Genomic DNA, 15,755 nt, shown 5'->3' with positions numbered 1-15,755 from the left:
GAATGTGTGTTCTCCTTGCTAGCAAGCAATAAAGCTTGGGAGATTGATTACTCATCATACATTGTCTTGTTAATCCTCAACATTAGCTAGCACCATAACAGCTGTTCTTGCGGACGAGGATGGCAACTTGCAGATCTGCATTTCATTGCGGCTTTTATGGATGCCGGAAGCTGCTGTCTGGCCTATACTGTAATAATAGGGAGGAGGGAGGTCTGCAAAACATCCAGCCCATAATGGCTCAGTAGTAACGATAATTCCATCATTATATCTTTCAGTGGTCTAAAAACTGTACAATTCTGTTTGAAAGAGCTGTCCAATTAGTCATGCTTTCTTTTCCCATAAGTATTTCATTAAAATGCAGGATCTTTTCTTATGTACCATAATCTTTGTGCCTTAAAACAATATTTAACGAATTTATATCAAACTTGTGTTTTTCAATAATTTCATTGTAATGTAACTAGTTATCTTATAGTAAATTGTACACATTAAAAGCAGGAGTAGGCCATTCAGCCCGTCGAGCCTGTCCTGCCATTAATTGTGATCATCACTGATTAATGAATTTAATATCCTGATCCCCATTCCTCCCATATCCCTTGATCCCTTTAATAGAATCTAGAAGCCAGTAAGTATTTGCAATCTGACACGGCAGTACCCCAGATCTCAGTAAGTCATTCTTTCATTTACATTGTTTGTTCCAAATGTACACGGTTCATTAGACAGCCTGTCACTAAGTCAGTTTGTTTATTTCTTACTGTTTTTCTCCCCCTGTTTCTGCAATGCTACGATTACAATAGTCACTCTGATGCAGTCTACTGATGACAAGTCTGCATTACAGGAACTGAATCACTCGAGGCAGACGAGAGAACTTTCATTCAGAAAGCAAGTCCAAGCTCTTGCACATTCAGTGTCTCTTCCTGCAATTATTTCGCCATTTTTTTCCCCGGTTGCAATGGATGAATGATGGTTCAGACACGGTGAATGAGACAGTGCTGAGCTCATTGAGCTTCAGAATACTCAATAACCTTATTGAAGAAGACGGCATTTTGCGCAACTGGGATTGCTACTGCATAGAAAACACCTTAGCTTTGTACCTCTCAATCATGTGAATGAATGACCTGTATTTGAGGCTGCGACACTATCCAAAGAAATATGAAAGTGACCTGGAAGTGAAGGCTAGGGCGTTATTGAACACGAGAAATAATTTAATAACCTTCTGAGATATGCATTGAATTGAGTAAAACTTTAGTTAAAATCTCATTAATTAACTGTTTCCATCTTGAAATAAAATTTGATCTGTGACTTGTTGAATATACTTACTAGATTGTTGTTTGTCGAGTTATTTGAGTCACAAAATAACCATTAGCTTTGACAAAGGGTCATCTGGACTCGAAATATCAGCTCTTACTCTTCTTACAGATGCTGCAGACCTACTGAGATTTTCTAGCCTTTTCTCGTTTGGTTTCAGATTCCAGCATCCGCAGTAATTTGCTTTTAAACATTAGTTTCATGTTTTCATTCAGTCAGCCACATCTAATTTGTCACTTCGATTCGTTAATACTGTTTTAGCATTAATTCCTTTCTTGAATGGCGGTGGGAAAATGTGAAATAATCAAGGCGCTTATGTTTGCTTTATTACATGCTTATTCATGCTTAATTAGCTTTTAAAAAAACCCTAAACTTTCATCCTCTTTCTGGCTCTTGTTAAGGAAGGGCATTGACGAATCAAAAATAAATTCAGGTCACACGGAACGACTAATTCCACAGCTCAATCTTTAGCAACAGTTTCCTGACAATTCATTTGTCTTGATGTAGCGTAATGGTTCGAGAAAAATTGCAATGGTGCAGTGAATGTTTCCAAGCTACAACATGCAGTTAAACAAACGCACACAGCCCATTCAACAGGCGGACAACACAATTTAATTACTCTCTTGAGAATTTTGTTTGTAGTCCAACAAATCATTTCTCAATGGTGCCAAGAAGTTATTTTACTTAATCAGAAGATGGATAGAAATGGAATAAGAAGGATTGATCCTGTCATGTAGTCATCTACACCCTGTTATACTTTTAATCTTTATGTCTTATTTATTTCAGTGAGTGCCACAATTCCACCGATAGGATAAAGGTTAGAGTCTGGGATGAGATGATGATATTAAATCTAGGGTTAAACAGCACTTCAAGAAAGAATCGGACGATTCCTTGGACAAACCATATTGAAGTACGAACGTTGAGTGGTGAAATGGATGTCTGGTATAACTTAGGTATGTGATTATTTATTGCTGACTACTTGCAAGGCACCACAGTAACATATTTGTCCTTCTTTAATAGGTGTGATAATAGGATATGACTAACCCTTTTGGCCCCTGAGCCTGATCCATTATTCTAATAGATCATGGCTAATCAGTGTATCAACTTCATTTACCTGCTTTTGTTGCTCAATATCCTTATTTCCCATTCCAGATAAAATATTATCAATCTCAGTCTTGAAAAATTTAATTGAATCACAGCCTTTTAGATAAATGTTCCAGATTCCCTCTGTACTTTACACAGAAAGAATGCTTCCCAATTTGTTCCTAAGTGGTTTAACTTGAATTTTAAGATGAATGTTTCTTAAATTTAAATGGTGTTCAGTCTTTCCCTCAATTTTTATTCCTTCCTCTTTTCCTTTTAATCCCAAAAATTAATTTGTTTGTAACTGCAATATCCTGAATAGTAATTAAAAGTTATTCAAGAAGGGGATCATCTCAAACTTATCCCTCACCTGAGGTGTGGTGATTCTCAAAGGGGAGAGCAAGGGAGTGTCTGTTCATCTTGGACAATGATGACTTCACCTGTTTTAAAATTAAAAAACACTATATGCACACTGACATGTTAAAATATCAAATTAGCGCAGAATTCCCTCATGGTTAACTTTTTTTGTCCATTGTACTTAAGTGGGCAGCACGATGATGCAGTGGTTAGCACTGCTGCCTCCACAGTGCCAGGGACCTGGGTTTAAATCTGGCTTTGGGTCACTATCTGTGTGGAATCTGCACGTCCTCTCTGTGTGGAATCTGCACGTCCTCCCTGTGTCTGTGTGAGTTTCCTCCAGATGCTCCGGTTTTTCCCACAGTCTGAAAGACTTGCTGTTAAAGGCACTGGCCTGAAATTCTCCCTCAGTGTACCGACTAGAGGATTTTCACAGTAACTTCACTGCAGTGTTAACGTACGCCTACTTGTGACCAAAATAAATAAACTTCAGACTTTATCTTTAAGTGCTAGATGAAAATGTGATTGGTTTAATATAGGCCAGATCAGCATGATGATTGCAAATTTAATTTATCAACAGTCATGATTTCATGGTGCACCCTATGTAGGCATTCAGATTTATTTGAGTTGATTTAACTTTATAGTTTAACCGTTTTGATGGAAATAGAAACTATTTTCCAAATAAATCCAATCAGACTCCACTTCAATAATAAATTTATATTCATATGCTGGAAGGGTATCTTTTCTGACTGAAAGCTGGCAGTGACGTATATTGGTAACTATATCCCTGCACACCGTAAACTTTGGATGCAAAGCTTCTCTTTCAGGGATAGATTGTTGCTTTTCCAGCATTTATATTGTTGCTTTTATCTTTCCTGCTTGAAGTCAGGTCACATTGTATATGCGCAGTCAGCGGCTGCACATCCATGCATCTGGCATTTAAAATTCTACGGTACAATTTATCTGCATAGAGCAAACATATTCTTCTGCGATCTCTTGCGTTTATTACTCACCTAATTTTAGCAAACGTGAGGTATCGTTTTCTGGCTGTGCCCAAACGTGTCCTACATGCATCCTCACGCATACAATACTTTATATTCGACTCAGATGATTTATATCTGGCATCACACAGTGGCAGAAGATGCATTATTTAAATGTTCCCGTTACAAAACAGCATAATCTTTCAACTCACCAAGAGGAATGAACTTATATGTACATGGATATTTCACTTGGGTAAGGGTTAAGCCAAATGCTGCAATCTAATTTTGGTTCAGATCTCGGTTGAGCCTTGCTTTTTTTTTGGACAGATAAAGGAAAGTTTATTTATTAGTGTCACAGGTAGGCTTACATTCACACTGCAATGAAGTTACTGTGAAAATCCCCTGGTCGCCATATCTGTTTGGGTACACTGAAGGAGAATGTGGCATGGCCAATTCACCTAACCTACACATCTTTGGACTGTGCGGAGGAAACCGGAGCACCTGGAGGAAACCCACGCAGAGACGGGGAGAATGTGCAAACTCCACACAGACAGTGACCCAAGCCGGAATCGAACACAAGTGCCTGGCACTGAGAGGCTACGTGGATAGGAACGGTGAGAGAGAAATGGGCCAAATGCAGGCAAATGGTGTTAACTCAGATGGGCTTTTTGGTTGGCATGGACCAGTTTGGGCGGAAGAGCCTGTCTCCTTGCTGCAGATTTTATGATGAGTTTATAAACTGTTTTATTCCCTTGGCTAAGAATATCTTCTGAACTCCATCAGATTACAACCTTGCAATTCGCTTCCAGGTATCCATGTTTAAATTTGCAATTTATGTTCATCATACTATCAGAATTTTATTACATCCATATAAATGTGATTGTAGGTTGTAACTTAATTCCTTTTTTGTTCATCCTCAGTGAATTTTTCATTACCCCACAATATAAACCTATTGCAAAATATTAAAACAGCTTTATTAAAAAAGGCTTTATGCACTTTTGCTGGATTGAAGTAAATATAAAATTTTCAATTCTTCTTGAAAGGCCTATCAGGATGTAAAGTAGACCAAATTGGAATAATTTGCAGCACTCTGGTTAGTGCTGCTATGTCACAGAGCCTGGGACCCAGGTTCAGTTCCTGCCCTTGGCAACTGTCTGTGTGGAGTTTGCATATTCTACCTGTCTGCGGGCGTTTCCACTTTCCGCCCGCACTCCAAAGATGTTAACATAAGGACATAAGAAATAGGAGCAGGAGTAGGCCATCTAGCCCCTTGAGCCTGCCCCACCATTCAATAAGATCATGGCTGATCTGAAGTGGATCAGTTCCACTTTCCTGCTTTCTCCCCATAGCCCTTAATTCCCTTGTCTATCAAAAACCTATCTACCCGTAACTTAAATATATTTAGCGAGGTAGCCTCCACCACTTCAATGGGCAGAGAATTCCAGAGATTCACCACCCTTTGAGTGAAGAAGTTCCTCCTCAACTCTGATCTAAACTGCTCCCCCCCACTTGAGGCTGTGCCCTCTAGTCCTGCTGTCCTTTCTGAGCAGGAAGAATCTCTCTACCTCTGCCCTATCCATCCCTTTTTTCATCCCTTTCATTATCTTATACTAAATTATTGAATTGCCTCTTAGTATCCCAAGATGTGTAGGTAAGGGGGATTAGTGAGATAAATGTGTGGGGTTGCTCGGATAGGGTGGGAGTCTGGATAAGATGCTCTGTCAGAGAATTGGTGCAGTCTCAATGGGCTGAATGGTCTCTTTCTGCACTGCAGGGATTCTGTGACTCTATGAATTGCTAAGTATGTGAAATGTGATGGAATATTCGCCTGGGTGGGTGCAGCTCCAAAACACGCAAGAAGCGCGACACCATCCACAACAAAGCAGCCTGCTTAATTGGTACGACATCTACAAATATCCACTCCCTCCACCACCGACGCTCAGTAGCAGCAGTGTGTACGATCTACAAGATGCACTGCAGCAATTCTCCAAAGATCCTTAGTCAGCACCTTCCAAACCCACAACCACTTCCATCTGAAAGGACAAGGGCAGCAGATACATGGGAACATCACCACCTGAAAGTTCCCCTCCAAGCCACTCACCATCCTGACTCAGAAATATATCGCGATCCCTTCATAGTTGCTGGGTCAAAATCCTGGAATTCCTTCCCTAGCAGCATAGTGGATCAATCGCTGTCACAGCACGTGGACTACAGCGATTTAAGAAGGCAACTCCCCATCATCTTTTCAACGGCGACTAGTGTTGGGCAATAAATGCTGGCCAACCAGCAATGCCCAGGTGTCCCACGAGTAAATAAAAGAAAAATAATTAATTAGTGCATCTGGAGCAAATTAAATCAAGATTGCAGAGGAACTTATTGATGTGATTTTGTCATCTCCCTGTGAGTTTAAGTATTTGCATGTCTCAGTGCATCCCTGTCTGCACCCCGCCCCCCCCCCCCATTGTTCTTTCTGGCAGGAAGAGCTTCCTGATGTCTTATTATTGCTTATGATCACTGTGGACACCTTTGTAAAGAAATACCAACAGCAATTTTCCAATCCATGTACAAAGCTGTTGGCCCTGTTACAGAAGCTAAGAATTGTTGATAAGCCTTTTGACGACTGTCAATCAATTCAAAATTGTAGACGCTTCCAGTTTTGCTTTGGTGAGAATCGAATTACGAATGGGTGGCACAGTGGTTAGCACTGCTGCCTCACAGTGCCAGGGACCCGGGTTTAATTACGGCCTCGGGTCACCGTCTGTATCAGGTTTGCACATTCTCCCCACGTCTGCCTGGGTTTCCTCTGGGTGCTCCTTTTTCCTCCCACACTCCAAAGGTGCGCAGGTTAGGTGAATTGACGATGGTAAATTACCCCTTGGTGCTAGGGGGTTTAGCAGGGTAAATTTGTAGGGTTACAGTGTTAGGGTCTGGGTGGGATTGTTGGCTGTGCAGGCTCGATGGGCCAAATGGCCTCCTCCTGCACTGTAGGGATTCTGTGAAAATCTGAGAACTCATAGCTGGCCCATCACGACAGCTCTGTGACAATGCTTATTCACCTGAAATGAGCAAGGAAATGGCATAAAATGTATATTCTGCTCATCCAACAGCGAAGATCTGGGCAGAGAGATCTGGTTAGACGCCTGATCTTGCAGCGTCTCCCTCCATCCAACACCCATAATTGGACTGATTCTCACTGGCATCACTCACTTTCAACTTAATTAACTTAAAGAGGAGCATTCAGAAACACACACCACAGAGAGGGCAGGCTGTATGCAGGGAACAGGTTATGAGTGCTAATTTTTAAAGATGTGACTGAAATCAATAAAATATTTTTTCACACTGAACGGAATGAGGGTGTGGGATTTATCAGCTGCAGGTTCATTCGCTTGAGCATGTTGATAGCAAAGGGAGCAAATTGGATCAGAGCTGTCAGCAGGAGCCAGCTCAGGCTGGGGCTTCCAGTCAGAGTTGCTTTTGGATAGAATTGCTCGAGGAGTTGACTTAATAAAGGAATGTGATTTAACCCATCATTCAGCTCCTGGCCATTTTCTTTCCACAGCAAGTATGAGCTGCGCAGATGCACCAAATCTCGGGCTATTTATCTATTTTCCCAGGGCCAGACTCTACTCTTTGTCAAAATTTAAAATGTAATGCTTGCTTCTATTCTCTTCTGAACAAAGCCATGCAATTTTACTGTCACTGGCTTCTCAACAGGAGCATCATAACCTCATAGGGGCACGGTGACACAGTGGTTAGCACTGTTGCCTCACAGCGCCAGGGACTCAGGTTCGATTCCCGGCTCGAGTCACTGTCTGTGTGGAGTTTGCACGTTCTCCCCGTGTCTGCGTAGGCTTCCTCCAGATGCTCCAGTTTCCTCCCACAGTTCAAAGACACGTGGGTTAGGTGGATTGGCCATGCTAAATTGCCCCATAGTGTCAGGGGGACTGGCTAGGGTAAATGCATAGAGTTATAGGGATAGAGCCTGGGTGGGATGTGAGCAGTGCAGACTTGATGGGCCGAATGGCCTCTTTCAGCACTGTAGGATACTATGGTTTATGAACCTTTACAAAGCATTTAGTTTTTGTTTCATTAATTGCTTTTCAGCCCTTTTACAATAGGTGTACAACGCAAAGCACCTTTTTTCGTATCTTTGTTATTGACTTACATTTACTCTCCATGATAGTCAATGCCCTGAGGAAGTTGTAACTCCATACATGGTATATATTTAAACCAGATTGGTGCAATCCAACAGTGCTTTTCTTCCTCTATTGCTGCCATCTTAAACACAATGAGGAGACAGTGGCCTAGTGGTAATGTCACTGACACTGGACTAGTAATTGAGAGGCCCAAGCCACTGCTCTGGGCATGTGGGTTCAAATCCCATGGGGGTGGCATGGGGTGGCACAGTGGTTAGCACTGCTGCCTCTCAGTGCCAGGGACACAGGTTTGATTGCTGGCTTGGGTCACTGTTTGTGCGGAGTCTGCATGTTCTCCCATTTCTGCGTGGGTCTCCTCTGGGTGCTCCGGTTTCCTCCCACCATCTGAAAGATTTGCTGGTTAGGTGCATTGGCCATGCTAAATTTTCCCTCAGTGTATCTGAGCAGGTGCTGGAATGTGGCGGCTAGGGGATTTTCACAATAATTTCATAGCACTACTAATGTAAGCCTACTCGTGAGAATAATAAAGTTAAAAGCTTGTGGAATTTAAATTCTGTGTAGACTTTCTGTTTTTGCCTGATGGCATGGGATGTAGCTCTAGAGTAATCCACATAGTAAGAGCCATTTACAAGTTTCAGGTCATCTTTGAAGCAATTCTTGACATTAGCAGACATAAAATTCCATAGGAGATTTGCCTGGACAGGTCCGAATTATATCCATGTTGGAAATTTCTAGAAACTGCCCAACTTGAAAGTGAAAATGTGTCAGTTGACCTGTGGCAGACATCTCACTTGGTAGTGCGGATGAACAGAGAGATCTCGGTGTCCATATGCATAGATCCTTGAAAGTTGGCACCCAGGTTGATACGGTTGTTAAGAAGGCGTGCGGTGTGTTAGCTTTTATTGGTAGAGGGATTGAGTTTTGGAGCCACGAGGTCATGTTGCAGCTGTACAAAACTCTGGTGCGGCTGCAGTAGGAGTATTGCATACAGTTCTGGTCGCTGCATTATATGAAGGATGTGGAAGCATTGGAAAGGGTGCAGAGGAGATTTACCAGGATGTTGCCTGGTATGGTGGGAAGGTCTTATGAGGAAAGGCTGAGGGACTTGAGGCTGTTTTCATTAGAGAGAATAAGGTTAATAGGTGACTTAATAAAGGCGTACAGGATGACCGGAGGATTAGATAGGCTGGACAGTGAGAGCCTTTTTCCTTGGATGACGATGGCTAGCATGAGGGGACATAGCTTTAAATTGAGTGGTGATAGATATAGAACAGATGTCAGCGGTACGTTCTTTACTCAGAGTAGTAAGGGCGTGGAATGCCCTGCCTGCAACAGTAGTGGACTTGCCAACGTTAAAGGCATTTAAATGGTCATTGGATAAATATATGGATGATTTTTAAGATGCGGGTTGATGGGTTTTTGATAAGCGAGGGGATTAAGGGTTATGGGGAGAGGGCGGGAATGTGGAACTGAGCCACGACAGATCAGCCATGATCTTATTGAATGGCGGGACAGGCTCGAAGGGCTAGATGGCCTACTCCTGCTTCTATTTCTTATGTTCTTATGTTATGTTCTTATATTGGAATCAAGTAGACGGGCTTTAGATTGGTTTCACAGGTCAGTGCAACATCAAGGGCCAAAGGGCCTGTACTACGCTGTAATGTTCTATGATCTATTCTATATATATATATCTATTTTATATGTATAATATACACCCAGTTCACTCTGCTCCTGCACCCCCTTAAGAATTTTTCCATTTATATTGTCTCTATGTTCTTCCTATCAAAATGCATCACCACACACATCTCCACATTGTACTTCATCTGCCACCTATTTGCCCATTCCATCAACTAGCCTATGTCAAAGAATATCCCGCCTGTGGTCAATGGACCTTTGCATGGTCCTGTCCAGTCTGCTATGATTTCCATGGCAGACGGGACTAGAAAATTCTGCCATATGATTCTATGATCTGGATTCAAATTGAACACACATTTATGAGATAAATATTTCCTCAGACCGCAAAGATCTCGTGTGAAATGAGATTAGCCAGGTCCGCATGAGCTTCGGACACGAGTTTCCCAATTTGACACTAAATTGGTCATTTGAATTAGAGTGGCAGGTTTGGGAAGTGGGATGAGTGCTAATGTGTTTGCTTCTGTGTGGGGTTAATGTAAGGACTAAATCTGTTATCATCAGTCTTGCAAATCAATTAGAGATGCCTTCCACGCATCATCAACTTTTGATGTCTGCTAGTAATAAACAAGATGTTTACAGCTACATAACAATAACCTGTAATTATATAGTGCTTTTAACATCGTAAAACATCCCAAAGCAATTTACAGATGTGTTGACTTGGCACATAAGGAGATATACAGACAGAGTAACAAAGGCCACATCAAACAGGTGTGTGTTAAGGGCTGTCTTAAATAGAGAGGTGTCTTAATTAGAGGGATAGAGAGGTTAGGGAGGAAATTCCAGAGTTAGGTACATTAGTAACTGAGGGCAGAGCTGCCAGTTTTGGGGTGATTATTATCAGTGGGGGAAGGTCAAATTGATCATGCCGGGCTGTAGGACTGAAAGAGGGTATAGAACTGAAGTTTGGAAGGCCAAGCACAAAACAAGGGCGAGAATTTAAAATTAAGGTATTGCTAGACCATGAGACAATGTCGGGTGAATGAGTCTTAGAATAATAGAATACTTACAGTGCAGAAAGAGGCCATTTGACTCATCAAGCCTGCACTGACAACAATTCCACCCAGGCCTTATCCCCATATCCCAACGTATTTACCCTCCTAAACCCCCTGATCCAAAGCACCAATTTAGTATGGCCAATCAACCTAACCCTCACAAATTTGGAGTGTGCAAGGAAACCAGAGCATCTGGAAGAAACCCACGCAAACTCGAGGAGAATGTGCAAACTCCACACAGTCACCCAAAGCTGGAATTGAACCCAGGTCCTAGGCACTATGAGGCAGCAGTGCTAACCACTGTGCCATCATGCCACCCAGTTTGCTGACTTGCTGCGAGTTTGGATATGGGCAGCAGTTTATGGAGAAAAATATTAGGGAGCTGACCGAGAGAGATACAAATGTGCAAATTATTTTACTATTCACTTATGAAACTCCAATCTTTTGGTATTTTTGGAAAAATTTCTGCTTATATTCCAGGCACTAGGTCCCCAAAGAAGCTGAGATTTGATGCTTTGGTCTAGTGTGTCTGGGCAGTGTTTCTAAATGAAGGGGAAATGTGAAGGAGGAGAGGGAGAAGTAGAAACTTCATTGAGAGAAATTGGAAGCAAAACAATTCCCAGAACAGCTGCTGGGGCATAGACGTTGGAATTCAACAAACATTGGCAGGATGCCATAGAACGATAGAGGAGTGTAGCACTGGGATTAATCTGGAGGCTGATTGCAGTAGGAGCAAATACCAAGTAGGAGTTGCCAGATATTGAGAGTTTAAAGACATGTACTTGAGCTAATTAACTAACAGTTCACAAATGCAAAATAAAATAGAGTCAGGGCAAATAAAGAACGAAGAAAATTACAGCACAAGAACAGGCCCTTAGGCTCTCCAAGCCTGCACCGACTATGCTGCCCATCTGAACTAAAACCCCCTACTCTTCCGGGTACAATATCCCTCTATTTCCATCCTATTCATGTATTTGTCAAGATGCCCCTTAAAAGTCACTATCGTATCTGCTGCCACTACCTCCCCTGGCAGCAAGTTCCAGGCACCCACCAAAAACTTGCCTCGTATATTTCCTTTAAACCTTGCCCCTCGCACCTTAAACCTATGCCCCCTAGTAATTGACTCTTTCACCCTGGGAAAAAGCTTCTGACTATCCACTTTGTCCATGCCCTTCATAATTTTGTAGATTTCTATCAGGGTGCCCCTCAACCTCCATCGTTCCAGTGAGAACAAGCTAAGTTTCTCCAACTTCTCCTCATAGCTTAATGCCCACCGTACCAAGAAGCATTCTGAGCTGTAATTTTGATTTTTTTTAAAAAAGCTTCGCCGATACTTGGAGAACATCTATCCCATAAACGCTGAAAGGGAAGCAATTAGAATTGTGATATCAGCTCGTGGCTCAGAAACCAATGTGTGAAAGTGAGAAAAAATAGCCAGGATTAAAGGTTAGCTGGCTGATGTCTCATTAGATATTGAGCCAGAATGTGCCACAGCAGGGCACCTCCTGGATAAGCCAGGCCCTGCACTCTTCAATTCAAGAAAAAGGTTTGTTCAGAAAGTTGCTGAAAATGCAAGCTGGTGTTGGAATTGGGGCATCTGCGATCTGAATAAACAAGGCAATGCAATTGTGCATCTCTATGGATCAGGGTGACATGGTGGCACAACAGTTAACACTGCTGCCTCACAGTGCTAGGGACCCGGCCTCAATTCTGGTCTCGAGTCACTGTCTGTGTGGAGTTTGCATGTTCTTTCCATGTCTGCGTGGGTTTCCTTCCACAGTCCAAAAATGTGTGGGTTGGGTTGATTGGCCATAGTAAATCGACCCTTAGTGACAGGGGGATTAGCAAGATAAATACATGGGGTTACGAGGATGGGACTGGGTGGGATTGTTGTCTGTGCACGCTCAATGGGCTGTTAAGCCTCCTTCTGCACTTTAGGGATTCTATGATTTTATGATTTTTTTATGAGCGTGAAGGATTGGGAAATCACCATGGGAAGGACTGAGAGGGAAGATGAATTAAAAGGAGTGAATTCAAGGTCACATCATGTACCGAAAGAAAAAGCTGCAATGTTCATTCATTGCCATTTAAATGGGCAGCAGGAAGTTAGAACTAGCCCTTAACTTTGCAAGGATCTTTTAATGATGAGATTTATGTTCCTGATATGCCATTCAATCTCTTTGGTCCAGAGAGTGAACAGCTGAAACTGTGGAATCTGGGTCCTGTTGGTAGTAATTTGTTAAACACAGAAGTTCAAATGTTTACATATTTTTTCCTAGTCTTTATTTCAGACTCTGATGCGAACAAGGAGCAGGAATTGGCCATTCGATCCATCGAGTGAGCCTGCCCCAATGTTTAATAACATCATGGCTGATCCTCAAATCTGCTTCAATAACCTATCACCCCCACCGTTCCCCCACCGTTCCCCCCCCCCCCCCCCACACACACACACACACACACACACACACACACACACACACACACACACACACAAACACACACACACAGATACACACACCATACCCGCCCCTCAGGGCTTACCAAGTAACTATGTCCCTTTGTCGTAAAAATATTCAACAACTCTGGGGTGAGTTTTCCCATCCTGTCCGTTATGGGAATTGCAGCTGATGTGGCGGGGGGGAGCAGACGATGCCAAGGTCCATTCATCTCGGACGGGATTTTCCGGTTTAGGAGTAAGCGTGGACGAAAAGTCCTGTCATCTGCTCCCACACCTTTTTCAGGAAGAGAGTTCCAAATCTTTTGCCTCGTTGCCACTGTAAATGGGCGACGCCCTTATTTTTAAACAGTGACTTCCCTCGTCCTAGATTCTCCCACAAGAGGAAACACCCCCTCCTCATCCACCCGATCGAAACTCCCTCAGGATCTTGTACGTTTCAATCAAGTCACCTCTTACTCTTCTAACCTCCGGCGGATATGAGCCACGCCTGTCTTGGTTTTTAAATCTCTCAATTCAGTCTTCCTTTTCTGTACTTGATCTGACTCTGATTCACCCAATTTTACTTTCGATCATTAAAGTTAATTTTGAGGCGATGCAAATGAGAATCCTAAAATGATTCTTTAGCTTGGAACATTGAATTACAACATGAGTAACAATTATTAATTGTGAATGAAAGATGGAAATGAGCAATCTGTAGGGATTCCGCTAATGTATCGTGTTCATGCTATTTATAAATCATTAACATCTAAATGAGCACCGGGATATTTTCATGCGCTATAGAATACTGTTGAATTGTGCGCTTTATTTCTTCACAGAGAAGAGGACTGACAAATCAGCTGTTTCTGGAGCAATTAGGATGAAAATCAGTGTTGAAATTAAAGGAGAAGAAAAAGTTGCCCCGTATCATGTGCAGTACACGTGTCTACATGAGGTGAGTACATCGCACAGCTGTGTAATGTTTCAAAGTGTTTTCAAATACCTATCGGCGCGGCACAGTGGTTAGCACTCCTGTTTCACAGCGCCAGGGGACCAGGTTCAGTCCTGGCCTTGGGGCGCTGTGTGAAGTTTCCATGTTCTCCTTATGTCTGCTCTAATTTCCTCCAAAGATAGAATCTCTACAGTGCAGAAGGAGGCCATTCAGCCCATTGACTCTACATCGAATACAATCCCACCCAGGCCCTATCCCCACAATCCCATTCATTCACTCCAGCTAGTCCCCCTGGCACTAAGGGGCAATTTCGCATGGCCAATGCATATTTTTTGGCAATGTGGGAGGAAGCGCAGCACCCTGAGGAAACCCACACAGGCACGCGGAGAACGTGCAAACTCCACACAGACAGTGACCCGAGCCAGGAATTGAACTCGGGTCCCTGGTGCTGTGAGGCAACAGTACTAACCACTGTACCACCGTGCTGGGTTAGTTTGATTGGCCGTGCTAAATTGCCCCTCAGTGTCAAGGGAACTAGGAGGGTAAATAAAAGCAAAATGCCGCGAGTGCTGGAATTTGAAGCAAAAACAGAAAATGCTGGAAGATCTCAGCAAGTCTGACAGCATCTGTGGGATGAGAATAGAGCCAACATTTCGAGTCTGGATGACCCTTCGTCAAAGCTGAAGACGGAGAAAATCAGACAAGATTTATATGAAGAGGTTGTGAGGGCGAAGGCTGTAATTAGACAAAGGAAACGTAAAGGGTGATGATACTGAGGCTGAGGAAGGTGCTCAATGTGTCCATTCATATCTCAGCTGGAGATGCTCGGGATGGGAGGGAGGAGGAGGGGATGTGAATGATTGGGGAGAAGGGGATTCTGGGGATGATTGAGGTGAAGGGGGTGGGTGAGGGGATGCTGGGCATGATTGGGGTGAAGGGGGTGGGGATGACGGGGCTGAGGGTGAGGGAGTGCTGGGGGTGATTGAGGTGAAGGGGGTGGGAATGACGCAGTGTGGGTGAGGGGATGCTGGGGATGATTGGGGTGATGGATGATGGTGTGGGTGAGGGCGAGGAGATGCTGGGGATGATTGGGGTGAAGGGGGTGGGAATGACGGGGTGGTTGGGTGAGGGGATGATGGGGGTAAAGGGGGATGGGGATGATGGGGTGGTGAGAGGATGCTGGGGATGAATCCGGGTCAGGATTAATTATTATTTGTGATCATGGAGGGGAGGGGAGGAGGTTGATAAGAGAACCTGCCCCCACAGCCAACATCGCCCACTCTTTCTTTTGGCTTTCAAAGCGTCAAGACCTGGAGAGAAAACAGACCAGTAAGACTGGAGAATTTTACTGGTTTTCTCATCAGAACTGGTGCTGAATAATTTTCGTAAGATTGCACCACCACCACCACCACCCCCCCAACTCGATGTTGTTCTGCTTTTTTTAAAAAAAGTACAAGTTGAAGAATTGTCATTGAACTGAACACAGAACTTGGGCAGTGTGAAAAGCGTCACACTGTGGATTTTCTTTATTGAGTACCATCACTAGATTTAACAAAACTCTTATTCTCTTCAGAGTCTGTTCAGTTATTTGACTGAAACAAAATATAACGGTATCGTGAAAATCCCACAAGTGAAAGGAGATGAAGCATGGAAAGTGTACTTTGAAGATTGTGGTCAGGAAATTGTGGATGAATTTGCAATGCGCTATGGAGTTGAATCCATTTACCAGGCCATGACGTGAGTAACTCGTTTGTAACTTCTTCCAGTTTCAATTTTGACTGTTCAGAAATCAGAGGACGT

The 15,755-nt window shown here is 43.1% G+C and overlaps 1 protein-coding gene across 1 annotated transcript in view; it reads left to right on the top strand.

The window, feature by feature from the left end:
- The window catches only part of LOC145359668 (protein unc-13 homolog C-like), a 396,096-nt gene that overhangs the window by 163,537 nt on the left and 216,804 nt on the right, over positions 1 to 15,755 (top strand). The window contains 5 exon segments of the mRNA XM_080214409.1: positions 2,092 to 2,135; positions 2,138 to 2,207; positions 2,209 to 2,258; positions 13,843 to 13,958; positions 15,529 to 15,692. Of these exon segments, the coding sequence (XP_080070535.1) occupies positions 2,092 to 2,135; positions 2,138 to 2,207; positions 2,209 to 2,258; positions 13,843 to 13,958; positions 15,529 to 15,692 (444 nt within the window).

Source organism: Carcharhinus amblyrhynchos, chromosome 28 (genome assembly GCF_965287045.1).
Source record: "Carcharhinus amblyrhynchos chromosome 28, sCarAmb.v2.hapA, whole genome shotgun sequence".
In the NCBI taxonomy this organism is placed as follows: domain Eukaryota; kingdom Metazoa; phylum Chordata; class Chondrichthyes; order Carcharhiniformes; family Carcharhinidae; genus Carcharhinus; species Carcharhinus amblyrhynchos.
The sequence above is the reverse complement of the archived record's forward strand: the minus strand, read 5'-3'. Positions and strand labels throughout refer to the sequence as shown.